Source organism: Bufo gargarizans, chromosome 1, assembly GCF_014858855.1.
Source record: "Bufo gargarizans isolate SCDJY-AF-19 chromosome 1, ASM1485885v1, whole genome shotgun sequence".
Classification (NCBI taxonomy): Eukaryota; Metazoa; Chordata; class Amphibia; order Anura; family Bufonidae; genus Bufo; species Bufo gargarizans.
Window position 1 is genome coordinate 477,011,055 of NC_058080.1, and position 27,672 is coordinate 477,038,726.

The window sequence follows — 27,672 nt, forward strand, 5'->3', positions numbered from 1 at the left end:
GAATGTTGTAAATAACCCCCAAAAAAATGTGCCAAAACAGCTATTTCTTGTTACCTTGCCTCACAAAAAGTGTAATATAGAGCAACCAAAAATCATATGTACCCTAAACTAGTACCAACAAAACTGCCACCTTATCCCGTAATTTCTAAAATGGGGTCACATTTTTGGAGTTTCTACTCTAAGGGTGCATCAGGGGAGCTTCAAATGGGACATGGTGTCAAAAAAACAGTCCAGCAAAATCTGCCTTCCAAAAACCGTATGGCATTCCTTTCCTTCTGTGCCCATACAGCAGTTTACAACCACATATAGGGGTGTTTCTGTAAACTACAGAATCAGGGCCATAAATATTGAGGTTTTTCTTGGCTGTTAACCCTTGCTTTTTAACTGGAAAAAAAATATTAAAATGGAAAATCTGCCAAAAAAAGTGAAATTTTGTATTTCTATTTTCCATTAATTCATTCATTAAATAGGGTTAACGACGTTTGTAAAATCAGTTTTGAATACCTTGAGAGGTGTAGTTTCTAGAATGGGGTAATGTTTGGGTGGTTTCTATTATGTAAGCCTCACAAAGTGACTTCAGACCTGAACTGGTCCTTAAAAACTTCTAAACTTCTAAGCCTTGTAACATCCCCAAAAAATAAAATGTCATTACCAAAATGATCCAAACATGAAGTAGACATATGTGGAATGTAAAGTAATAACTATTTTTGGAGGTATTACTATGTATTTTAGAAGTAGAGAAATTAAAACTTAAAAATTTGCTAAATTTTCGAAATTTTGGGTATATTTTGTATTTTTATTTACATAAAAAAGAATTTTTTTTATTCCATTTTACCAGTGTCATAAAGTACAATATGTGACGAAAAAACAATCTCAGAATGGCCTGGATAAGTCAAAGTGTTTTAAAGTTATCACCGCATAAAGTGACACTGGTCAGATTTACAAAAAATGGCCTGGTCCTTAAGGTGAAAATGAGCCCGATCCCTAAGGGGTTAAATCTGGACGTACAAATTAGATACCCGTTGGTTAAGCACTCTTTGATATTACTGCTATCTCACTTAACTTCCCTGACTCTCACCCTCTCTTCTCAATGGGGAGAGGTGAGACAGCCGCTACCAGAACCTTCTGGCAACAGCTAAGGCCTCTTTCACACTTGCATTGTCCGGATCCGGCGTGTACTCCACTTGCCGGAATTACACGCCGGATCCGGAAAAACGCAAGTGTACTGAAAGCATTTGAAGACGGATCCGTCTTCAAAATGCTTTCAGTGTTACTATGGCACCCAGGACGCTATTAAAGTCCTGGTTGCCATAGTAGTAGTGGGGAGCGGGGGAGCGGTATACTTACAGTCCGCGCGGCTCCCGGGGCGCTCCAGAGTGACGTCAGAGCGCCCCATGCGCACGGATCATGTGATCCATGCGATCACGTCATCCATGCGCCTGGGGCGCCCTGACGTCACTCTGGAGCGCCCCGGGAGCCGCACGGACGGTAAGTATGCTGCTCCCCGCTCCCCACTACACTTTACCATGGCTGCCAGGACTTTAGCGTCCCGGCAGCCATGGTAACCATTGAGAAAAAGCTAAACGTCGCATCCGGCAATGCGCCGAAACGACGTTTAGCTTAAGGCCGGATCCGGATCAATGCCTTTCAATGGGCATTCATTCCGGATCCGGCCTTGCGGCAAGTGTTCCGGATTTTTGGCCGGAGCAAAAAGCGCAGCATGCTGCGCTATTTTCTGCGGCCAAAAAACGTTCCGTTCCGGAACGGAAGACATCCTGATGCATCCTGAAGGCCGGACTGTCCATTCAAAATGCATTAGGATAATCCTAATCAGTATTCTTCCGGCATAGAGCCCCGACGACGGAACTCTATGCCGGAAGACTATAACGCAGGTGTGAAAGAGCCCTAAGTTCCAAGAGAACAAAATGATCAGGCAGTACAGAACCAACTAATGCTCCCCTGAAATGCAGTTTCAGAGGCACCCCAATGTGTGGTATTATGCAAAAGAGATGTGGTATTAGAACCATTACAACAAAAATTGTTTATAAGGCACAGAAAAATATAATATAGCTTTTTATCTTTATCAAATATTTACTTTTTTTATTTAAAGTAAAAAATGAATACGGAAAAGCAATGTAGGGTAAAGTAGGGCCAAACAAAATAGAAAACTGCAAAATACTCATATGGTTTCAGGCAAATAATTTTTTATATCTTAAAACCATATTAAACTGTTTGCAGTCCTTAGTAATTTAAGCAGTTGTCCAAGAGTAAAAAATAAAGAATATGTAATAAAAAAGCATGTTATCCATCAACTCCAGTGGCAATACTTCTGATACCCTGTCTGTCTTATATGGCAGCAGAAATTATATGTTATGCCAACATGTGACAACTGCAAATGGTCGCTAGCCACACTGGTGATGTCAGTAAGTATGGCACGTGACCACTGCAGCCATGGAAACATAGACTAGGTAAATATGGGAGCATTGGCAGAGGAGTTAGGGTACTTTCACTCTTGCGGCAGAGTGATCCGGCAAGCCGTTCAGTCGCCGGAACTGTCTGCCGGAACCGACAATCTGCATGCAAACAGACAGCATTTGTAGACTGATCTGGATGCGGATCCGTCTCACAAATGCATTGCAAGAACGGATCTGTCTGTCCGTTTTTAATACAGACAAACTCAATTTTTTTTCACATTCTTAAAGGTCTGCACAGACCGGAAGGATGGATCCGGCATTGCAGTATTTTTAATGCCGGATCCGGCATTCCGGCAAGTGTTCCGGAATTTTGGACGGAGATAAAACCGCAGCATGCTGCAGTATTATCTGCGTCCTAAAAAGTCAAAAAGACTGAACTGAATTCATCCTGATGCATCCTGAACAGATTGCTCTCCTTTCAGAATGCATTAGGATAAAACTGACCAGTTCTTTTCTGGTATAGAGCCCCTAGGACGGAACTCCGAAATTTTCGGAATGCCGGAAAAGAAAAAAGCTAGTGTGAAAGTACCCTTAACAGAATGGTTAATAATTACTTATTCTGTTACCAGACTGTTTGGGAACTCCTGAACAACCCCTTTAATTATGTTGCCAATTTGACTTTTCAGAGTTCTCAAAGAGTGCTGGTTTCCTGGGTACTGACCTGCAAGCCAACGTGCTTACAGAATAGGTACATCGGTTCAAGAAGTCCACCTTCCTCTGTACGTCCTGTGCTGTCCCTTTCCTGCTCCTGCCTTTACTGTTCGTGTCCCACTGCGGCCATCATCATCGTCCAAGTCTGTCCAGGGAAATAGGTGGGGTAGTGCTTTAGTCATGTTACTGCCACTACAGTAAAAATGATTGTTATTAGGGGGTATTTGACTGACACATTGTTGTGGTGACCTGCCGTCTGTAAATGAGGGAGGGAGTCTGATATGGGGTCTCTAATTCTAAGGACGTCTGATCTGGGGGGGTCTGTAATTTTAAAGGGGTATGGTCTGGGGTCTGTATGCTGGGCTATCTTTTATCAGTTCTTGGTTATTTTAGTACTTTTAGTAGCCAAGGTATCTCCTTTTCCCAACTTAGAACCTCTTCTAGTGGTTTATGGTACCTAGAGTACTTGCTGTTTTTAGGGGGTGCCGGTCATTCCTTTGTTTGGCAGATGTTCTAATACTATAGGACATATTTTTCTTTTTAGTCGCTGCTGGTTTTCATTACAGACATGCTTAAGTTCTTTTTATTAGTACAGCAACTGCTGTTTTTTTTCTTTTTCTTTACAAGATTCCTTGAAGCCTTTACAGGAAAATGTATTGAAATTGTAAATCCATGGGTTAATCAATAATGTCCAATTTGTGTAATCTCTTAACAAAGTGACAGATGCATTTGACTGTTTTTACTGTTCTCTTGGTGCAGTCTTAAACCGCAAGTTACATGGTTTCAGGCTTTTTAAGACCTAAGTTAATGACTTGGCTCATTATTAGACAGGGGTGAGGCGGGGTACTAAACCAGACCAGTTCATTAGAAGAGGCTGCATAATGTTTAGAAACTGCTTGTCTTCTTCTGTATGTATTTCTTTCTTTTTTGCCTGAACATTGTGAATTGTGATAATTTTATTCTAGTGTCTCTTTCCTTAATTATTTGAACATATTACAAGTATTTCACCTTATTATGTTCAGGATGGGTAATGTGAGGGAGACTTGCCACAACACATGCAACAGATTATGAGAAGACTGCAAATATAATAATTACAGCATGGAGCAGACTGTGCTGGCAGATATTGGAACACAGAACTCCCTTTAATCATAGTGCTTCCCATAATGTGGGTGGTCACAGTCTAAAGAGTTTCAGTCAGTCTTTTCCTCATGCAACAGTGATTTTAAACTGGAGTAAACAGCATTCCTTGTAGCTCTCGCTGGATGTTTTAGAACTTTTTTTTTTTTTTTTTTTTACTACAAATTTTATTAACATATGTGTTTTGAGCTGGTTAACCTAAATATAGTAGGATGTGTCTGAAAGAGAAACCTCATTTTAATTTAGGGCATCGTTGGCAATAATTCTAATCTAGAGGATACAAGAGGCTATCTGATTTCCTTATAAGAAGGGTGCTCTGTAGCCTCTCAGATGATCCCCTCTCTGCCATTCAGCCATGTGACACCCTCTTATTTGCATACAGTGCAAGCTCTACTTCTCAATGAAGGGTCGTTTAATGGGCACCATTAGGGTATCTACTAGATTCCACTTAATTAAAGAGCTCTCTGTGAATGACCTTAGTTCTATACAAAACTAGTAATTGGTTCCAAAAAACCCAAATGGTCAAGCCCTTTGGCTTTTGGCTTAAAAAAGTTCCAGAATAGAGGTTTTGCAACTTTTTGAGCTTAGTTGTGCCAAAAGTTTACCTTTTTACACTAGTCACTTCATTGTTGAAAAGTGGCTGGGAAGTTGGCCATGATTACCTTGTTAAGCAGATTTAGAAGAGTTTTCTGAGATCTTAAAACTGATGACCTGGTCCTAGGTCATCAGTATCTGATCGGTGGGGGTCAACGATCGGCTATTTGAGAAGGCATCGGTGATCCTTTTTGCAGCTTAACAAGCACAGCGCCGCACATTGTATAGCAGCTATGCTTGGTATCGCAGCTGAGCCCTTTTCACTTCTATGGTACCAAACTGCGCCTAGGCCATGTGACCATGCACCTAGGCTATCCAGGGTATAGTTCATTAGTATTAAGATCTAGGAAAACTCCTGTACCCCAGAAGGAGTGCAGTAGAAAGTGGGTAACATGTCAAGAAAGAAGTGTTAGACTGAACAGTGTATCAAATTGTGGCAATGCAGACTTCTGCAAAATCGACTTAAAAGATTCCCCTTATGATAAATCTCCTCCATGGTCTGTACAAATAAGCCAGAAAGTGCAGGAAGCTGCTAACTTACTTTCTATATAGAGGACGGGCATCTTCATGGCCAGTACAGTCTACATTAAAATGGAATGGAGCCTCCATTATCTTGTATTCAAACAAACTGCTCCTCTTGATACAGATAGGTAGCAGTAAAGCACATCTAAGGCAGTACTGTACTTCAGAGAGGTGGTACTAGATATCAGGGCTTTACTTGCCCCCAATGTGATGCTGTGATTCACAAATGCTTACCAGTGAAATGCTCATGTATGTTGGGTTGGATCTTCTAGGCTATTGAATGCACTGCATGTCAGCACTACCTGGCATTGTAAGTTGAACATGTAGAAAGGACCACATAGATATAGTTTTGTATCATATATAATGATGTCCTTGGTCCTTTACTATAGAGTATGGTTCAGTTTAATGAAGACTGTTCAAACTGAAGTAGAACTAATGAGAAGAAGTTTTAGAAGTCAGCATTGGCCTGCTAGCATTGTTCCCCATAACATTGCCTCTATTTCCAACTTCCTGCTTTCCCCCATTATTTCAGGTTATAAAGTAGTACTACACAGATTTGCTACTGAGACATTGCTGTTCTGCTCAATGAGTATATACAATCTGCTGTTCAGCATGTGAAACATACCCCCTCCAGCCAGGAATGAGGGTGAGGGCTAGGAAGGATTTTAGATAGCAGGCAGAGAAGTGGCATGTGATGTGGACATTGTATACTTCAGAGACAATGAGATGGGAGAATACCATGTGTTTAGACTACCATATATCACACATTCAAGAGAAAAACTAAGCAGACTCAATACTGGCTTGAACTGGTTTTGACCGATAATTGATCCAGTGATACACTATGGTAAGCTTCTGTGCTACAGGCGATCTGGACCTGATACCCATGATCTTTGTACAATTTGTACAAATTTCTCATTAAGTCGAACCCTTGTTGTGAACCAAGCTTCGCTAATGCATTAGCAAAAGAAAAATAAGCACATTTCACCCAGAGGAAAATGTTTCTTCCCTAGCCCTTGCATATGGAATATCTTCCAGAAAAATGGGGTAGTCCCTGCCAGCTAGACCCCAGGTAGAGAATTCTTTATTTTCCCCAATTTCCATTTATATACTGTAGATGTGTATTTTCTGTGTTTTTTCTTCATATATAAAAGACAGGAGGTAACGCTCAATCAAGCTACCGTATGCGGCTTACGTTAAATTTTCATGACTTCAACATTCCTTTAGCATGGTCTGAGAATTTAAGCGGCTCACCCAAATTAGTTAAACTTCATTCCAAGATTTTTCAGTCTAAACATGAGTTAATGCTTTGAAATGGACATTTCAGTTACGGGAAGTATTGGGAAAAGATGTACCGTACATTTCTTTGGTGTGGCATAAGATCTCAGGGGAAGTCTTCCACTGGATGTCAGTTCCCATGAGTAATGATCCATAGGTTCAAACAACTGTAATAATCACTTTATCATGAAATTCCTCACACCTACTGTTATTGTCCATAAATCCATTGGGACTATGTAGATATGTTGTCTTGTTTTTCGTTTTGTGTATTATTATAAAGTGTAAGTAAAAAAACTTGCTTTTATTGCTAATTTTGCAAACAGATTAATATTGCAATAGACTTGATATAATACACCCCCCATTTTAACATTTTGGTGGTTTGAGCTTGGCGTTAGTAGATGCTGGTGTATGTTTTCAACCACAAGGCAGCTATGCTTTGCTGTAGGTGTCTACTCTGTCTGGCTTTGACTCTCTTAAACCCCTAGACGAGAACTGAGTAAGAAAAATCAACAATTCTGTACGTTTGTTTGTCTAGCATGGACTCAGCCAAAGGTGTCCTGTTTCTTTTTGGCATAGAACGGTTCAATTGTAGCATAGGAAATATCATATTTATGGGTCAGGCAATAAATTAACCTGTTAGGGAAATGAATGTCTTGACAATGTATAACACAGGCAAGTTTTACTTTGTGACTTGTACACAGGACAAGGTCTTGTAATAAATTACAAGCATGAAACAGTTAACTGCTCATTGCCTCAGCCATCTGTAAACTTGTAAACCTGATGGATATCATACATGCATAACTGAGCCCCGTACCAGAGCTGAGCGTGACTCACTGATGGAACTTGGATATTTTCCACCGCAAAGTTGTGTGGTCTTAGCCACAGTAGCAGCACAGCATCAGCTTTCCTATCCTAGTAACACTGAGGTACAAGGAAATGAGTTGGAATCTGTGAAAGAAATATAGTAACAGAAATGACAGTCTTTTTCTTCCAGTATTTTTGGCTCTGTCTCGATTGCAACCTAGGTTCAATGTGGTTAACCATGTTTGAAAGAAACACAAAAACGTTTTTACATTGAGAAGACTGGTTTCCTTAAAGTTAAACCAGAAAATATATTTGTTTGTTTCAATCATAGTAATCTTCATTTTCCCTTATTATTACTCATGATTCCAGGTAATTAGCAGTATCATAATCTATATTTTATGGCCCTTAGCCATGTGTTTTAATGTTAATTTTGTATTCTTCTCAGTGTGGAATGCAAGGTTTTCTCTGTTATCCACAGGCTACTTTCACACAAGCGTTAGGAGACAATGGGGTCACGCAGGCAGTAGGTACTTTCTGGCTGTGCCGCATCCAGAGACAGGCTATTCTCTCCTGGAACAGACTGCCAAATTTCTCTAAAGCCGGTGTGAAACTAGCCTTAAGCGATGGCTCCACCAAAAGCACATTTTTTTTACATTTTTTTGTTTGTAAAATAGAATTTTCATGATATAAACAAAGAAGTATTCTTCCATTATAAATTTATTGGTATCGGTCAAAACCTTAAAAGGGTTTCTCAGGGATTTACATATTGATGACCTGTCCTGAGGATAGCAAATGAAGAGAGGTAGCGGCAGCATCTCCAGTGAATCCTTTATTGGACGGACTTTACAGAAAGTGTGCCATAAAATCAAGCTGCAATGTTTCGGCTGTATCCCTGTCCTGAGGATAGGTCATCAATTTGAGATTGGCGGGGCAGATCAGCAGTTTGAGGAGGCTGAAGGGCTCCCGTTAGTGCTGCTGCCTCCTCACAGCTTACCAATCACCTACTAACACTGTATAGTGGCAGTGCTTGGTATTGAGCTCAGTCCCATTCACTTGAATGGGACTGAGCTGCACCTAGGCCGTGTGACCGATGAACAAGATGTCACAGACTCCCTGAGCTGCGAGCCTGAAATAAATGTAGCAGAGCAATGGATGGGATCCATGTGAGTTACAGGGCTGGTTCTAGATGTGTTAGAAAGCCATTGTCATGTAGTATATTATGTTTGATTTTCATTTTTTACATCAATCATGGCATTAGTGTTAAATTAACCAGAATAAGTTCTTTATTTTTGATATTTCAAAGTAGCCTCTGCTCTGTCTAGAATAGTTTTCAATTAGAAGGTATGCCTTGTCTAATTTGCGGAATTTCTTGCTTTCATAATGTGTTTGAGACCATCAGTTGTGTTGTGCAGAGGCAGGCTTGGTACACAGTGGAATTCAGTGTGTAGCCCTATTCTACTATTGTTCTATTCCACATTATGAAGAAACCACACAATTAAAGAGAAATGACAGTCCATCAGTACTTTAGGACATGAAGGTCAGTCAGTCTGGAAAATATTCAGAACTTTGAAGGTATCCTCAATTGCAATCTCGAAAACCATCAAACGCTATGATGAAACTGGCTGTCATAAAGACCGAAAGTAACCTCTGGTGCAGAGGATAATTGACCAGCCTCAGAAACAGTAAATTAACAGCACCTCAAATTAGAGCCTACATAGAGCCTACATACATTAAATGCTTTAAAGAGGTTAAGTACCAGACACATCTCAACATCAGCTGTTTAGAGGACACTGCAAGAATCAGACCTTATGGTCGAATTGCTGCAAAAAAAGCCACTACTGAGGAACATTTCTTAGACCAATAATCACAAAGAATGGATATTAGACCAGTGAAAATCTGTACTTTGGTCTGATAAGTCAAATTTGAAATTTTTTGTTCCAGCCGCCATATCTTTGCCACAGAAAAAGGTGAGTAGATGGTTTCTAGATGTGTTGTTTCCACTGTAAAGCATGGAGGAGGAGGGGTGATTGTGTAAGGGTGCTTTGCAGGTGGCACTGTTGGTGATTTCTTCAAAATTCAAGGCACACTTAACCAGCATGGCCACCACAGTGACATGCCATGCCATCTGGTTTGTGTTTAGTGGGACAATCATTTTAGTTTGAACAGGACAATTACTCTAAACGCACCTCCATGCTATATAAAGGATATTTCACCAAAAAGGAGTGTAATGGAGTGCCTTGTCAGATGACATGGCCTCCACAATCACCTGACCTTCAACCATTTGAGATAGCTTGGGATGAGTTGAACCGCAGAGTAAAGTAAAAGCAGCGAACAAGTGCTCACCACCTCTGGGAACTACTTCAAGACTGTTGGAAAGCCATTTCAGGCTACCACCTAAAGCTGATTCAGAGATTGCCAAGCTGTCATCAAAGCAAAAGGGGGCTGCTCTAAATCTAAAATATAAAATATACTTTGGTTTCTTTAACACCTTTTTGTTTACTACTTAATTCCATTTATGCCCCTTCATTTTTATGTCTTCAGTATGAATCTGAAAATCAAGAAAAAAAATCTGGAATAAAAGGTGTGTCCAAACTTTTGACTGGTGCTGTATATGCCAGTTGAAATCTTATAATTGTTTTTTTTTTTTTTTTACTTTTGTCTTTTAACAATTTAGTGGCTGCTCTTTCCTTAGTAGTCAGATAGTTGGGTTTCTCATATGCCATGACTCTTTAGGTGCATTTGAAGACTTGCTGAAAAATCATTTGTTACATTTATTGTGTTATTGGATTTTGGGGGGCAGAAATTAAGTATGGCTTGATTGTGGGAAATTGAGGTTTCGCTTGGTAGTGGCTGCATGCAATTATATAGCTCGTAATATTTTTTCTGGTGGCTAACATATGCAAGTACAGTGTTTTCAATGAGGAGAAGGGGGAAAGCCAATGCCAGACGCCTCTGGCAGTGGCTTATCTCCCAGGAGAACAAAAGGATCGGGCAAAAATACTCATAAAATGTATACTTTTTTATTATAGTACTGTTGTACCTACTAGTATTGCTTTTAGAGCCATCCATTGAGTTACAGTTTTGTGCTATACTCGGGTACGGAACTGGATGTGCACACCGCATACCATTTGTCTGTGACATTTGTGAAGTAGTTTTGGTTTTTGATTTACTGGACACTGGTTCCGTCCATTGGGATTGTCAGCTCCTAGGCTGGAGAACCCTTTTAAATATTCTATAATACTTTATTCTTCAGTTGGCAAAATTGATTTGGCTGGTAAAAACAATCTTCTCAAGAATATACTGTTTTACCTACACTTGTTTCTGCCATTATTCACACTGCAAACACTATTATTGACTCAGTTCTTTGATATTTTGTATTTATTCACAATGTCTAGCAAGGATGACAACAAAGACTAGATTTACCGATCTGGACCTTCTTCAGTATCTTTAAAGGGGTCGAGCTATTTCTAATTTAATTTGTCAAAATACCGTATATAGTAATACATGCCCCATGCTAGCATACATGACTTTATATGGAATTTTGACAAATTAAATAAGGAATTGACCAACCCCATTACCTGCAAAGATACATAGAAAGTACAAAAAGAAAAAAAAAAGAAATTTGATATATACAGTACAGACCAAAAGTTTGGACCCACCTTCTCATTCAAAGAGTTTTCTTTATTTTCATGACTTAATAAAAATAATAATAAAGGCTTCCATGTTACTGCTGTATCTACCTACATAAGAACTTGCACATCTCCTACAATAATTTGCATTGTCTGTTGGGTTTAAAGGGAGTCTGTCACCACATTTGACCATATTAGACAGATCCTATAGCATTATATGTGCCACCCAGCAGTTAAAAACGGTACCTTTGTTGCATATAACCGAGTCTTCTTTCTGCCAAAAATGAACTTTGAAGATTGTGTAAACGAGCCCTCTCAAGTGCCCAGGGCGGTGTCTCAATCTTCCGAGCCCAAGACCGGACCTCCCTAACGGCATAACCCTGCCCTCCTTGTGCCTGTGCCCGCCCGTTTACTCCCCTCCCCTCGCCTTTTCCATTGCGGCTGCGCGGACAAATTCGTAGCCGGCGCATGCGCAGTAGGTATTGCGATGCCCTGCCAGGACCGGGCATCGCATTGCGCATGCGCCAGCTACGAGACTCGTAGCTGGCGCATGCGCAATGCGATGCCCGGTCCTGGCAGGGCATCGCAATACCTACTGCGCATGCGCCGGCTACGAATTTGTCCGCGCAGCCGCAATGGAAAAGGCGAGGGGAGGGGAGTAAATGGGCGGGCACAGGCACAAGGAGGGCAGGGTTATGAGCCGTTAGGGAGGTCCGGTCTTGGGCTCGGAAGATTGAGACACCGCCCTGGGCACTTGAGAGGGCTCGTTTACACAATCTTCAAAGTTCATTTTTGGCAGAAAGAAGACTCGGTTATATGCAACAAAGGTACCGTTTTTAACTGCTGGGTGGCACATATAACGCTATAGGATCTGTCTAATATGGTCAAATGTGGTGACAGACTCCCTTTAAACCCAACAGACAATGCAAATTATTGTAGGAGATGTGCAAGTTCTTATGTAGGTAGATACAGCAGTAACATGGAAGCCTTTATTATTATTTTTATTAATTCACCCTCCCAACAAGGGTACACCAGTAGCACCAGTAGGGGTTATCTGCTTTTGTTATATTGATGACCTCTCAAGAGATAGTCTTGACATTGCAGTGGTGAACAGGTGTAAGTACAACTCCTCCATCTCCATTCACTTCAATGGGACAGCTCTGTTTTGTTCACTTGAATATGAAGGAGCTGTCCCACTGAAGTGAATGGGGATGCCAGAGTTGTAATTACACTGCTCACCACTGCAATGTCGACGGCGATTAGGTAAACAGACAGGAGAACATAGTGCTCGTATTAGCGCTGCATTCTCTTCAAACGGTTAATCGGCGGGAGTCGGGATCTGATATTGATGACCTATAACAAAAGTGGACAATCCCTTTAACAGAAGACTATCTTTAGATGATCGCATGTCAGTCATTTACGTTGGGCTGAATGGTATGAGGCGCAAGTTGCAGCTGGTTAAAAGCTAACCACAGGCTTGTGGTGTGGGCAGCCGAAACAAAGCAGATTTAAAAACAACCTATCTATAATTGTCCAGGGAAATATCATCAGCAACACGTTGAACTCATTTATTACACACCAGAATTGCCCTTTTGTATGACCTGCCAGCCCAGGAATCTCATTATGTGTATATAGGGTTCTGTCATGTGTTTGTAAATTATACCACTCTGCATCATTCTATTCATCTTTTTAATTTTTTTTTTATCTGCTTGTACAAGATTAGTATACATTTTTTGTAGATTTAGTTTTCTGCTCAGTTTAGAATATCAGCAAATATGAGGTATAAAGTGTTGGCTACAGAGGCCTAGCCGTAGTACACCAAACATTCTTTGTCTTACGTCGCCTCCTTGTGGTGGTTGACAATAAACTGCATTCATAGTGATCAGAAGCTGACCGAGCCCATACTTTTACTGTCTGTACTGTCTCTTCTGTATCAAAATTGTAACCTTGTAGCATATTTTGTGGTTTTATCTGCAATTATTCTAAGAGCTTAAACCCTTAGTGACTGGCTTTTTTGGGGGTTTTATTGGCAAATCATTTTTTTCATCGTTGCACTTCAAGAGCTTTTTATTTTTCATGGATTTATGATTGTTTTTGGAAAAGCAAGAGCGAGTTTTTAACGGCACTATTTAGGCACCAAAATCATTGATTAACTTTTATTAAAAGGGTTTTCTAAGGGTTTTATCAAGCACAGTGCTGTACATTGTATAGTGGCTGTGCTTGGTATCACGCTCAGCCCCATTCACTTCTGTGGGGCTGAACTGCGCCTAGACCATGTGACAGATGAAAGTGTCATCACTGGCCTAGGGAAAGCTACGAGAAGGCCGGGGCACTACCGCGCGCACCGTTGCCTTCTCCAACAGCTGACCGGCAGAGGTCCTGGGTTCGGCCACCCCCAAGAGCTCTCCCCATAGTAGTGAATAGGAGTGCACCACACTTGCGCAGCTACCGCTCCCATTCATTTCTATTGGGCCAACGGAAATAGCAGAGCCAGCACTATTTTCTCCATAGAGATTAATGGAGTACGGCTGTGCAGTGCGCTCGTCACAGCTTTTGGGGCTCTGTTCTTGGTGTAGGTGCAGGCCCCAGAAGACCTATCAGCACCATTCAGACAATGGGGGATATCCTAGCAATATGCCCCCATTGTCTGAGATGGGAAAGCCCCTTTAACAATCGTTTTTTATTACTGCAGGCAGGGTACAGTAGGAGGGCTCCTTCTGCCACTTGTCTGACAGTTTATATGAGAAGGGACGATACATGGATGAGCTCCTAGGAAACAGAGAGAAGATTTATATATGTTATGTCTTTCTCAGTTTTATTTGTGAAATGAAACAAAATAGGAACGTGGGAAAGGAGAAGATGAAAGGAGTGCTGGGATGTTCTTTTTTTTCCATACATTTTCTGTGTTTAGTGTTCCTTTAACCCAGGAATGGCCAACCTGAGGCTCTCCAGCTGTTGCAAAACTACAACTCCCAGCATGCCCAGACTGCCTACAGCAGGGCATGGTGGGAGTTGTAGTTTTACAACAGCTGGAGAACCGCAGGTTGGCCATGCCTGCTTTAACCCCTTAACGACCCAGGACGAGAATGCTCGTCCTCAATCGCCGGCACTTAGCGCTAGAGGATGAGCATTCTCGTCCTGCGATCCTTCTCTTCCCCCACATGCGGTCCCGCGATCAGCGGCAGAGACCTGGCTGTTACTGACAGCCGGATCCCAGCTGCACCCACCAGCATCGGTGATGATGCCGATGTTGGTGGATTAACCCCTCTTATGCCGCAGTCAGTGCTGACCGCGGCATATGGGAGGTTTGCGCTCCTTCACCTCACCTCATCCATCGTTCCCCGCGCTGCTGTGGCGGGGACTCGATGGTTGCCATGGCAGCCCCTAGCCATTCCAAGGCTTGGGGCCTGGCATACTGTACGGAGGCCTAAGAGGCCCAGCCCCAAGGCTGGGTCTCCTAGGCAACTGTTAGCGTCTTACAGTGTAAGACACTAACAGTTCAATACAGCACAATGCAGATGTATCGTGCTGCATTGAAACAGGGATCAGACCCTGTAATGTTGAAGTCCCAGAGTGGGACAAATAATAAAGTGAAAAAAAAAAAGTTAATAAAATTAAAGTTTTACAAAAAAAATTAAGATTCAAGTAAAAAAATAAAAAAAAGCGTCCTTTTCCAAAAATAAAGTAAAAAATTGGGAAAAGACATATTAGGTATCGCCGAGTCCTTATCGACCAGCTCTATAAACATATCACCTAACCCCTCAGATGAACACCGTAAAAAATAAAAACTGTGCTAAATAAACAATTTTTTGTCACCTTGCATTACAAAAAGTGTAACACAACCAATTGAAACAAAAGACACACATGTACTATTATGACACAAATATTTTATTAAATAATAAATGTAACAACAGACCATAGACAATGATAAAATGAGTAGCAGCAGTGCAGACAAGCACTGCGATAAGCAGCTCAGCCACCTGACTCTGGGGAAATGAATCCAAAAATCCAAAAGAGGAATAGGGAAACAGTATATGCTGCACTGAGCAGGCAATATAAACCCTACCCCCAATACACGTACAAGCCTCCAACCCCCACAGATAAACATGCAACAACTGCAAAATAGGAGCCAGAAAAAAGGGTGAAATAACAGCACCTATAGCTAGCCCATATGCAGTACTGCTTATGGGCTAGCTATAGGTGCTGTTATTTCACCCTTTTGTACGTGTATTGGGGTAGGGTTTATATTGCCTGCTCAGTGCAGCATACACTGTTTCCCTATTCCTCTTTTGGATTCATTTACCCATTTTATCATTGTCTATGGTCTGTTGTTATATTTATTATTTAATAAAATATTATTTGTGTTATAATTGTACATGTGTGTCTTTTGTTTCAATTGGTTGTGTTATAACTCTTTGGCACACATAATCTCATCCTTTGGATGATTTAATAGGTGGTACTATTACAAAAAGTGTAACAGCAAGCGATCAAAAAGTCATATGCACCCCAAAATAGTGCCAATCAAACCGTCATCTCATCCCACAAAAATCATACCCTACCCAAGATAATCGGCCAAAAACTGAAAAAACTTTGGCTCTTAGACTACATCGCAAAAAGTTTAATAGCGCCCCAAAATAGTGCCAATCAAACCGTCATCTCACCCTGCAAAAAATGAGACCATTGTGTAATCATTGTGTAAAACTTACATAAATAAAAAAAATATACATATTAGGTATCGACGCGTCCATATCGACCGGCTCTATAAAAATATAACATGACCTAACCCCTCAGACGAACACTGTAAAAAAATAAAAACGGTGTAAAAAAAGCAATTTTTTGTCATCTTACATCACAAAAAGTGTAATAGCAAGCGATCAAAAAGTTATATGCACCCTAAAATAGTGCCGTCATCTCATCCTGTAAAAAATGAGACCCTACCTAAGATAATCGCCCAAAAACTAAAACAACTATGGCTCTCAGACTATGGAGACACTGAAACATGATTTTTTATTGTTTCAAAAATGAAATCATTGTGTAAAACTTACATAAATAAAAAAAGTATACATATTAGGTATCGCCGCGTCCATATTGACTGGCTGTATAAAAATATCACATGACCTAACCCCTCAGGTGAACACCGTATAAAAATAAAAACGGTGTACAGAAAGCCATTTTTTTGTCATCTTACATCACAAAAAGTGTAATATCAAGCGATCAAAAAGTCATATGCACCCCAAAATAGTGCCAATCAAACCATCATCTCATCCCGCAAAAAATGAGACCCTACCTAAGATGATCGCCCAAAAACTGAAAAAACTATGGCTCTCAGACTATGGAGACACTAAAACATGATTTTTTTTGTTGAAAAAATGAAATCATTGTGTAAAACTTACATAGATAAAAAAAAGTATACATATCAGGTATCACCGCGTCCGTGACAACCTGCTCTATAAAAATACCACATGATCTAACCTGAATGTTGTAAATAAAATAAAAAAGCGGTGCCAAAACAGTTATTTGTGTAATATAGAGCAACAAAAAATCATATGTACCCTAAACTAGTACCAACAAAACTTCCACCCTATCCCGTAGTTTCTAAAATGGGGTCACTTTTTGGGAGTTTCTACTCTAGGGGTGCATCAGGGGGGCATCAAATGGGACATGGTGTCAAAAAAACCAGTCCAGCAAAATCTGCCTTCCAAAAACCGTATGGCATTCCTTTCCTCTGCGCCCTGCCGTGTGCCCGGACAGCAGTTTACGGCCACATATGGGGTGTTTCTGTAAACTACAGAATCAGGGCCATAAATATTGAGTTTTGTTTGGCTATTAACCCTTGCTTTGTAACTGGAAAAAAAAAATATTAAAATGGAAAATCTGCCAAAAAAGTGAAATTTTGAAATTGTATCTCTATTTTCCATCAATTCTTGTGAAACACCTAAAGGGTTAACAACGTTTGTAAAATCAGTTTTGAATACCTTGAGGGGTGTAGCTTCTTAGATGGGGTCACTTTTATGGAGTTTATACGCTAGGGGTGCATCAGGGGGGCTTCAAATGGGACACGGTGTAAAAAAAAACTGTCCAGCAAAATCTGCCTTCCAAAAACCGTATGGCATTCCTTTCCGTCTGCGCCCTGCCGTGTGCCCGTACAGCAGTTTACAACCACATATGGGGTGTTTCTGTAAACCACAGAATCAGGGCCATAAATATTGAGTTTGGTTTGGCTGTTAACCCTTTGCTTTGTAACTGGAAAAATTCTTGTGGAACACCTAAAGAGTTAACAGCATTTGTAAAATCAGTTTTGAATACCTTGAGGGGTGTAGTTTCTAGAATTGGGTAATTTTTGGGTGGTTTCTATAATGTAAGCTTCACAAAGTGACTTCAGACCTGAACTGGTTCTTAAAAAGTTGGTTTTTGAAATTTTCTGAGAAATTTCAAGATTTACTTCTAAACTTCTAAGCCTTGTAACGTCCCCCAAAAATTAAATGTCATTCCCAAAATGATCCTAACATGAAGTAGACATATGGGAAATGTAAAGTAATAACTATTATTGTAGGTAGTAATATGTATTATAGAAGTAGAGAAATTGAAACTTGGAAACTTGCTAATTCTTCCAAATTTTTAGGGCAAATTTGGTATTTTCTTTATAAATAAAAATGATTTTTTTTTTACTCCATTTTACCAGTGTCATGAAGTACAATATGTGTCGAAAAAACAGTCTCAGAATGGCCTGGATAAGTCAAAGCATTTTAAAGTTATCACCACATAAAGTGACACTGGTCAGATTTGCAAAAAATAGCCTGGTCCTGAAGGTGAAAATGAGCCCGGTCCTTAAGGGGTTAATGCGCCTACAGTACATCTACTAGTATGACATAACCAGTTTAGCTACAAGTTAAAATGGGAAGTATATGCTATACCTAAATAATTGTTTATTTCTATATCCACACACAGGAACTTTTTTGTCACCTCCTTTCTTCATCTGGAAAAGGAAGAGAAGACCCTCACGTCTTTGCCTCACTTGAATGTACAGCTGTTGACTACTATGAAAAGCTTTTGAAAAATGTGGGTTATTTTAACTTTATTACTGGTTTGTCTGATGCTGTTCAGACTATATACCTAATGAAAAACTACCATGATTTTCTCCATTTCAATTCTAGTAAAGGCTCTTATTTATTTCATCATGGTATCAGTAGTGACTCATTAAAAATTGTGTTAGACAGGGTCTATCATTTCACATGAGCTGTCATATTACGTCATGATCAAATAAATGACTGGTTTTCTGCTGTCATACTTCATATCCATGTTATAAAGGAATCATTTTCACCAGGTTGATGCAGTGGCGTACATAGAGAAGTAAAGGCCCCATAGCAAGGATCAAACCAGGCCCCCGAAACAGGACAGAAGGGTTTCTGCCTAAATTCTTTTCAATGACCCTTGGGCCATTTTTCCACTGCCTCATTTTCTAAAAGTTGTTCCTTTTAGAGCAGGCATCCTCAAACTGTGGCCCTCCAGCTGTTGTAAAACTACAACTCCCAGCATGCCCGAACAGTCTACAGGTATCAGCCTACAGCAGGGCATTGTGGGATTTGTAGTTTTACAACAGCTGGAGGGCCGCAGTTTGAGGATGCCTGATATCGAGGGTAGAGTCCTGACCAAATTTTCACCTCCAGTAGAAGAGGAAATGATCCCAACTAAGACTGGGCCCCCTCTTGCCCTGGGCCCCATAGCAGTCGCATGGTCTGCCGCTATGGTAGTTAAGCCCCTGGGTTGAGGCATGTATAGACAGTGTTTGATCATCGTCATGATAGATTCTGAATCCTGCACTTAAAGTTGAAAAATCAGCTTTTGATCAAATACCATCCATTCTACAAACTACAAAGGTTTAGTTACCCTAGGCCTCATGGGAATATGTACAGAAAATAATTATCTGCACATACCTGCAGAGCGTTCTTACCTATGCAGATTCCTACTTAGCCTAAGACAAGCTGCTCAAGAATAAACCAGTGGAGCAGGCTTGAAGACAGAGCCGATTGTCAGTGAGGACCAAGTAAGAGGAACTTGGGGATGGGGGGCTTATTATGGAATGCATGACTTTTTAGATGTTGTCCAGAGCATCATATTATAAGACCTTATCCTTCATATGTTTCTGTTGTATGTGTATGTTATACATTTATGTACAAATTGTTTGTGACAGCTGATATTCATTTTTTCACTAGAATTTTCCTGCATTGATTGCTGATGATTTTGGGTCTGACACTTTAGTCACCAAACCAGACGATTGTGTCATTTTGAAGCATGTTACTTAAAGGGTTTCTGTCACCAGAATTAACCCTATTAACCACTTCAACCCCGCTAGCTAAAACCCCCTTAATGACCAGGCCACTTTTTACACTTCTGCACTACACTAATTTCACCGTTTATCGCTCGGTCATGCAACTTACCACCCAAATGAATTTTACCTCCTTTTCTTCTCACTAATAGAGCTTTCATTTGGTGGTATTTCATTGCTGCTGACATTTTTACTTTTTTTGTTATTAATCAAAATGTAACGATTTTTTTGCAAAAAAATGACATTTTTCACTTTCAGCTGTAAAATTTTGCAAAAAAAACGACATCCATATATAAATTTTTCGCAAAATTTATAGTTCTACATGTCTTTGATAAAAAAAAATGTTTGGGCAAAAAAAAAAAAATGGTTTGGGTAAAAGTTATTGCGTTTACAAACTATGAGCAACTGTCATGATTCCTGAGGTTCTACAATGCCCAGACAGTACAAACACCCCACAAATAACCCAATTTCGGAAAGTAGACACCCTAAGGTATTCGCTGATGGGCATAGTGAGTTCATAGAACTTTTTATTTTTTGTCACAAGTTAGCGGAAAATGATGATTTTTTTTTTATTCTTACAAAGTTTCATAATTCCACTAACTTGCGACAAAAAAAAAAAATTCTAGGAACTCGCCATGCCCCTCACAGAATACCTTGGGGTGTCTTCTTTCCAAAATGGGGTCACTTGTGGCGTAGTTATACTGCCCTGGCAATTTAGGGGCCCATATGTGTGAGAAGTACTTTGCAATCAAAATCTGCAAAAAATGACCGGTGAAATCCGAAAGGTGCACTTTGGAATGTGGGTCCCTTTGCCCACCTAGGCTGCAAAAAAGTGTGACACATCTGGTATCGCCGTACTCAGGAGAAGTTGGGGAATGTGTTTTGGGGTGTCATTTTACATATACCCATGCTGGGTGAGAGAAATATCTTGGCAAAAGACAACTTTTCCAATTTTTTTATACAAAGTTGGCATTTGACCAAGATATTTTTCTCACCCAGCATGGGTATATGTAAAATGACACCCCAAAACACATTCCCCAACTTCTCCTGAGTACGGCGATACCAGATGTGTGACACTTTTTTGCAGCCAAGGTGGGCAAAGGGGCACATATTCCAAAGTGCACCTTTCGGATTTCGCAGGCCATTTTTTACACATTTTGATTGCAAAGTACTTCTCACACATTTGGGCCCCTAAATTGCCAGGGCAGTATAACTACCACACAAGTGACCCCATTTTGGAAAGAAGACACCCCAAGGTATTCCGTGAGGGGCACGGCGAGTTCCTAGAATTTTTTATTTTTTGTCACAAGTTAGCGGAAAATGATGATTTTTCATTTTTTTTCTTTTTTCCTTACAAAGTCTCATATTCCACTAACTTGCGACAAAAAATAAAAAATTCTAGGAACTCGCCATGCCCCTCACGGAATACCTTGGAGTGTCTTCTTTCCAAAATGGGGTCACTTGTGGCGTAGTTATACTGCCCTGGCAATTTAAGGGCCCATATGTGTGAGAAGTAGTTTGCAATCAAAATCTGTAAAAAATGACCGGTGAAATCCGAAAGGTGCACTTTGGAATGTGTGCCCCTTTGCCCACCTAGACTGCAAAAAAGTGTGACACATCTGGTATCGCCATACTCAGGAGAAGTTGGGGAATGTGTTTTGGGGTGTCATTTTAAATATACCCATGCTGGGTGAGAGAAATATCTTGGCAAAAGACACTTTTTTGCAGCCTAGATGCGCAAAGGTGCCCAACTTCCTTTTAGGAGGGCATTTTTAGACATTTGGATCCCAGACTTCTTCTCACGCTTTAGGGCCCCTAAAAAGCCAGGGCAGTATAAATACCCCACATGTGACCCCACTTTGGAAAGAAGACACCCCAAGGTATTCAATGAGGGGCCTTGAGCGGAAATTGATTTTTTATTTTTTTTTTTCTCACAAAGTCTCACTTTCCGCTAACTTAGGACAAAAATGTAAATCTTTCATGGACTCAATATGCCCCTCAGCAAATACCTTGGGGTGTCTTCTTTCCAAAATGGGGTCATTTGTGGGGTGTTTGTACTGCCCTGGCATTTGAGGGTCTCCGCAATCATTACATGTATGGCCAGCATTAGGAGTTTCTGCTATTCTCCATATTGAGCATACAGGTAATGAGATTTTTTTTTTCCGTTCAGCCTCTGGGCTGAAAGAAAAAAATGAACGGAACAGATTTCTTCATTCGCATCGATCAATGTGGATGAAAAAATCTCTGCCAAAAAAAAAAAAAGGAGGGGAAAGGCGTCTGCCAGGACATAGGAGCTCCACCCAACATCCATACCCACTTAGCTCGTATGCCCTGGCAAACCAGATTTCTCCATTCACATCAATCGATGTGGATGAATAAATCATTGCCGGGATTTATTTTATTTTTTTTATATACAAAGTGTTTGCCAAAGCATAGGAACGCCGCCTCCTCCTCAGCTCGTATGCCTTGGCAAACGTATCTGTTACTGCAGAGGAGAAATCTCGTCTTGCAGTGCCGCATACACCGACTTGCGTGTAATCTGACAGCAGCGCAATGCTTCTGTCAGAATGCACATCAGTGCTGCAGCTAGTCGATCGGTTGGTCCACCTGGAAGGTAAAAAAAAAAACAGGCCGCAACGCAATAATTTTATTAACTTTGGAACAGAATATATAAACTTTAACTTTTTGAACTAAACATTAACCTTTTTGCTTACTGGTGTTTTTTTTTTTTTTTTTTTTTACCTTTATAGAACAAACCTCTCCTTCCCCATGCGTCAATGTGCAAAGCGCAAATCGCCCAAAGATGTGGCGAAGTGCGTTATGCACTTTGTCCCAGGTGAAAGGAGAGGTTTGCAGCAGCTGTGTGAGTGAATGAGCTCTAATAGCCCTGTGTGCCTGTCCTGGTGAGATGTGATCCCTATGCTAATAGTGTACCTGTGAGTGGTACTTCCGGAAACACTCTGCAAAGCATAGGGCAGGGTGGTCAGGACAGTCAGGACAGAAATAGCGGGTGTCACGCCTTATTCCACTCCTGCTACAGACACAACATCTTTTTCGGGGTGACGGTTGGATTGAGGTACCAGGAACGACATTGGGGAAATGTCGCTCGTGTAGACGGCTAACTACACTGGTGGATGGGGCCACGGAACCTCCTGGGTACAGGAGGTTCTCGATGATCTCTTTCTGAAATTTGAGGAAGGATCCAGTTCTCCCAGCCTTACTGTAGAGAACAAAACTATTATACAGAGCCAATTGAATTAAATATACAGACACCTTCTTATACCAGCGTCTGGTTCTGCGGGAAACTAAATACGGAGACAACATCTGGTCATTGAAGTCCTTTTCAATGACACGAGTTGCTCGCTCAATTTGTATTGTCGTGTCTGCGTGAATGGAGGAGAGCATGTAAACGTCACGCTTGTCTCTCCATTTCACCGCGAGCAGTTCTTCGTTACACAGTGCGGCCCTCTGCCCCCTTGCAAGACGGGTGGTAACGAGCCGTTGGGGGAAGCCCGCGCGACTAATCCGTTCTAGAAACAAATGCCTAAAGAGGGCCACACTTGTGTAGAAATTGTCCACATAAAGATGGTACCCCTTGCCGAATAAGGGTGACACCAAGTCCCAGACTGTCTTCCCACTGCTCCCCAGGTAGTCATGGCAACCGACCGGCTCCAGAGTCTGATCTTTTCCCTCATAGATCCGAAATTTGTGGGTATAGCCTGTGGCCCTTTCACAGAGCTTATACAATTTGACCCCATACCGGGCGCGCTTGCTTGGGATGTATTGTTTGAAGCCAAGGCGCCCGGTAAAATGTATCAGGGACTCGTCTACGCAGATGTTTTGCTCTGGGGTATACAAATCTGCAAATTTCAGGTTGAAATGGTCTATGAGGGGCCGAATTTTGTGGAGCCGGTCAAAAGCAGGGTGGCCTCTGGGACGGGAGGCGGTGTTGTCGCTAAAGTGCAGGAAACGCAGGATGGCCTCAAAACGTGCCCTGGACATAGCAGCAGAGAACATGGGCATGTGATGAATTGGGTTCGTGGACCAATATGACCGCAATTCATGCTTTTTAGTTAGACCCATGTGGAGGAGAAGGCCCAGAAAAGTTTTAATTTCAGAAACTTGGACTGGTTTCCACCGGAAAGGCTGGGCATAATAGCTTCCCGGGTTGGCGGTTATAAATTGTGTGGCATACCTGTTTGTTTCGGCCACAACTATGTCTAAGAGCTCCGCAGTCAAGAACAGCTCAAAAAATCCCAGGGCCGAACCGATCTGAGCTGTCTCAACCCGAACTCCAGACTGGGCAGTGAAAGGGAAACTACAGGTGCGGCTGAAGTTGGGGACTGCCAATCAGGGTTTGCCAGCACCTCTGGGAATCTAGGGGCTCTACGGGCATGTCTTTGCGGTGGCTGCGACGGGGTCACTACTGCTCGTGTCACCGTACCAGCTTCAACTGCCCTTCTGGTGCTCGCCACTTCACCAGGTTGTACAGCAGTGCTGGTACTAGGTCCAGGGAGGGCTGCGCTGCTGGTGTATGCCTCACCACGTAATCCGACAGCAGCAGCCCCACTCTGCTGCTCTTGAAGCGGATCCTGCTCAACCTGTGGTCTAGCAACACAGGGCCGGGTACGCCTGGTGCTATCAGGGACCTCAGCCTCCTCGTCCGAACTTTGGGTCAGAGAGCCACTGCTTTCTACAGGTTCGTATTCTGACCCGCTAGATTCATCAGATGAGGGTTCCCATTCCTCATCCGACTGGGTCAGAAGCCTGTAGGCCTCTTCAGAAGAATACCCCCTGTTTGACATTTGGGCAACTAAATTTAGGGGTATTCCCTGAGACTACCCAAGAAAAAAAAGCAAGCCCGTCTTACAAAGGGGAGGCTAGCGAAGTACCGGAGGCCGCTGCGGTTGATAAAAAATATCAAAACTGATTTTTTTATCGCCGCAGCGCGTGTAAAGTGAATGTGCAGTGATAAAAAAAAAATTTTGTCACTGCGGTGGGGCGGATGTGGGCGGATGTGGGCGAACGCACGTGTGGGCGACCGATCAGGCCTGATCGGGCAAACACTGCGTTTTGGGTGGAGGGAGAACTAAAATGACACTAATACAATTATAGATCTGACCGTGATCAGTTTTGATCACTTTCAGATACTATAAAAGTACAAATGCTGATTAGCGATACGCTAATCAGCGAATCAGTGACTGCGGTGCGGTGGGCTGGGCGCTAACCGATCCCTAAACTACCTAACCAAGGGGCCTAAACTATACCTAAAACCTAACGGTCAATACCAGTGAAAAAAAATGTGACAGTTTGCACTGATCACTTTTTTCCTTTCACTAGTGATTGACAGGGCGCGATCAAAGGGTTAATTGGGGTTCAGGGGGGTGATCTGGGGCTAAGTATGTAGTGTTGGTGTACTCGCTGTGTAGCCTGCTCCTCTGCTGGATCCAACCGACGAAAAGGACCAGCAGAGGAGCAGGGCAGCCATATAACAGATCATATTTACTAATATGATCTGTTATCTGGCACTTGATTGTTTTTTTTAAAAATCATCAGCTTGCCAGCCGCGATCATTGGCTGGCAAGCTGATGACGCGACCCCCCTTGACGAAATGCCAGCCCGAACTGCGCATGCGCGGGCCGGCAAAGCGCGTCATCTCGCGTCTCGCGAGATGACGCGTATATGCGTCAGTCTGCGCAGTGCTGCCGCCTCCGGACCGCACATCTGCGTTAGGCGGTCCGGAGGCGGTTAAACTGTCTGACATTAATGATGTGCTAATGTCAGCAGACCCTAACACTCCTATTCTTATGCTTATGGATGCCCCCTTACTGCACAATTTTAACTTTGATGATATGCAAATTAGCCTCTAGGAGCAGGGGGTGCGTTGCTCTTGCTCCTAGAGGCCCTGCCATCCTTGATTGACAGGCCCAGCGTTCGTCTTCTCCTGCCGGCCCTGTGTGCTGGATAAATCTTGCGCCTGCGCAGTGCTGTTTACCCAGCACACATGGCAGGAGGAGATGAACGCTGCCTGGCCCTGTCAATCAAGGACGGCAGGGCATGACTTGAGGTGGGAGAACAGAGCCTCTAGGAGCAGGAGCAATGCACCCCCTGCTCCTAGAGGCTAATTGCATATCATCAAAGTTAAAATTGTGCAGTAAGGGGGCATCCATAAGCATAAGAATAGGAGAGTTAGGGTCTGCTGACATTAGCACATCACTAATGTCAGACAGTTTAATAGGGTTAATTCTGGTGACAGAAACTCTTTAAAAAAATTGTATGTTTAGTATTTATTATTACTATTATTTATTTTAAAGCACCTTTAATAAAAAAATTTAAATCACATAAAGCGCGGCAGTATATGCTTTAATGACATTTCTTTATTGCACTCTTTTTACAGATCATTTCGTCATTAATTAAGCAGCTTAGAAGAAGTCCTCAAGATAACAAAATGGAGTATGTTTTGCCTTTAATAATTATATTTGTAATGATTTGAACAACACAATTCTTAAGGAAATTCGCCCTTTGGAGTGCAATGCAGTGAAATTTGCTGTAGATTTGTGGTCAAATCTGCAGAAGAACTGTTGTGTTTGAACTCTCTTTTAAACCGCACGCAGCAAATGCGGCCCTTGCGTCGACCATATTTCACTGATTGACAACGGCTCTTCTGACATAAACTCACTGCATCATAGTCCGACTACAGGTCTTTTGTACTGTACTTACATCATCATGTGAGTACAGTATAATAGACCTGCGGTCACTATATCGTGCATCACTATGATGTAGGGAGTTTGCGTCAGACGAGCTGTCTTCGTCTGGGAGATGCATCTGACACATGGGCTGTGTTTCCTGGACTGCACATGGTTGGCCTTATTTTGTGACTTGGTATGATTGATGCCAAATGCATGTACTTTACATGTGGCCATGGGCCAGAATGCATTTGGGACTTTGTACCAGACTAATTTTTCATTTTTACCCCAGACTTCAGTATTCCTAATTGTTTTTCAGCTTTTCAATATATGTAACAATGTGGTGCCTTGTTCGTTATTTTTTTAATGGAATTTAAAATCCATAACATTAGTATATATACTGTATACAACATATATGGAACGATTTTAATTAATTTTGGTTCAATCAGTTTACACATGAATTCATAATGCAGATAGTTCAGTCATAATGCAGTGGTAGGCAACTGAAAGCTGTCAGATGCAATTACATTATAGTGGGGTTCACTGGAATCCTCCAAGGTGTCTGCCAATTTGATGGAAAAATAGCACTACATACAGTGCAAATGTACAGCATAGGCTCTTGATGCAAATGTGAACAGGGCCTAATTAAATTGATATTACAATGATCCACATGTCGTCAAATGGACCCTGTCACCTGTATTATGCTGCCCTCCCTGAGAGCAGCATAGTATAGTGACAGACCTGACGACTTCTGGGCTGGTGGTCAGTACCATTAGAGGGAGGTGCGTTAGGTGAGGCTCACTATCCCCACCTGTGGACGATGATTGACAGGTTTCACTCCTGTTAGGCCTCCTGCACACGACCGTATTCGTTTCTCCAGTCCACAAATCGTTAATCCACTAAACATGGATACCAGCTGTTTTCTTTCCGCAGCATGTTACAAATACCTATTCTTGTCCGCAAAACGGACAGGAATAGGACATGTTCTATATTTTTTTTTTTGTGGGGCCATAGAACGGATATACAGATACGGACAGCACACTGAGTGCTATCTGCATCTTTTGCGGCGCCGTTGAAATTAATGGTCCTCATCCGATCTGCAAAAAATACGGATCGGATGCAGACCGAAACTACCGTCATATGCATGGGGCCTTACACATAGGAAAAAAAGCATGTCAATCATATTCTGGTGGGGAATGAGCCTCATTTGACTCGCATCCCTTGCAGCCTGCACGCTGTGGAGTTCAGCATGTCAGTGCTCTAAGAAGTGCTGACCGCCAAAATCAGTGAGGGCAGCATAGTACAGTTGGCGGATTCCGTTTGTGTTCTCAATAAATGAATAATACTAGTTAAGCCATCAGTGATTAGAAAACCAAATAAACAATATTTCTCAGGTCAACTGAAACTGAGTTTTATAGCTAAGACTGCTCACATTTATTGATGGGAAGAATAGCGCTGCATGCTGTCAGAAAAACAGATAGTGGAACCCAACAGAACCCATTATAAGTGAATGGGGATTCAGATGCTGGTGCTTCTCATATGATTTTTCCATGTTTCTGGCTCTTCTGACAGAA

General features: G+C 41.7%; 1 protein-coding gene across 3 annotated transcripts in view; it reads left to right on the plus strand.

The window, feature by feature from the left end:
- The window catches only part of FANCC (FA complementation group C), a 212,497-nt gene that overhangs the window by 59,801 nt on the left and 125,024 nt on the right, over positions 1-27,672 (plus strand). For all 3 annotated transcript variants that reach the window (XM_044273494.1, XM_044273505.1, XM_044273500.1), the window contains exons 5-6: positions 18,035-18,145; positions 25,810-25,865. In XM_044273494.1, the coding sequence (XP_044129429.1) occupies positions 18,035-18,145; positions 25,810-25,865 (167 nt within the window). The remainder of the gene's footprint in view (positions 1-18,034; positions 18,146-25,809; positions 25,866-27,672) is intronic.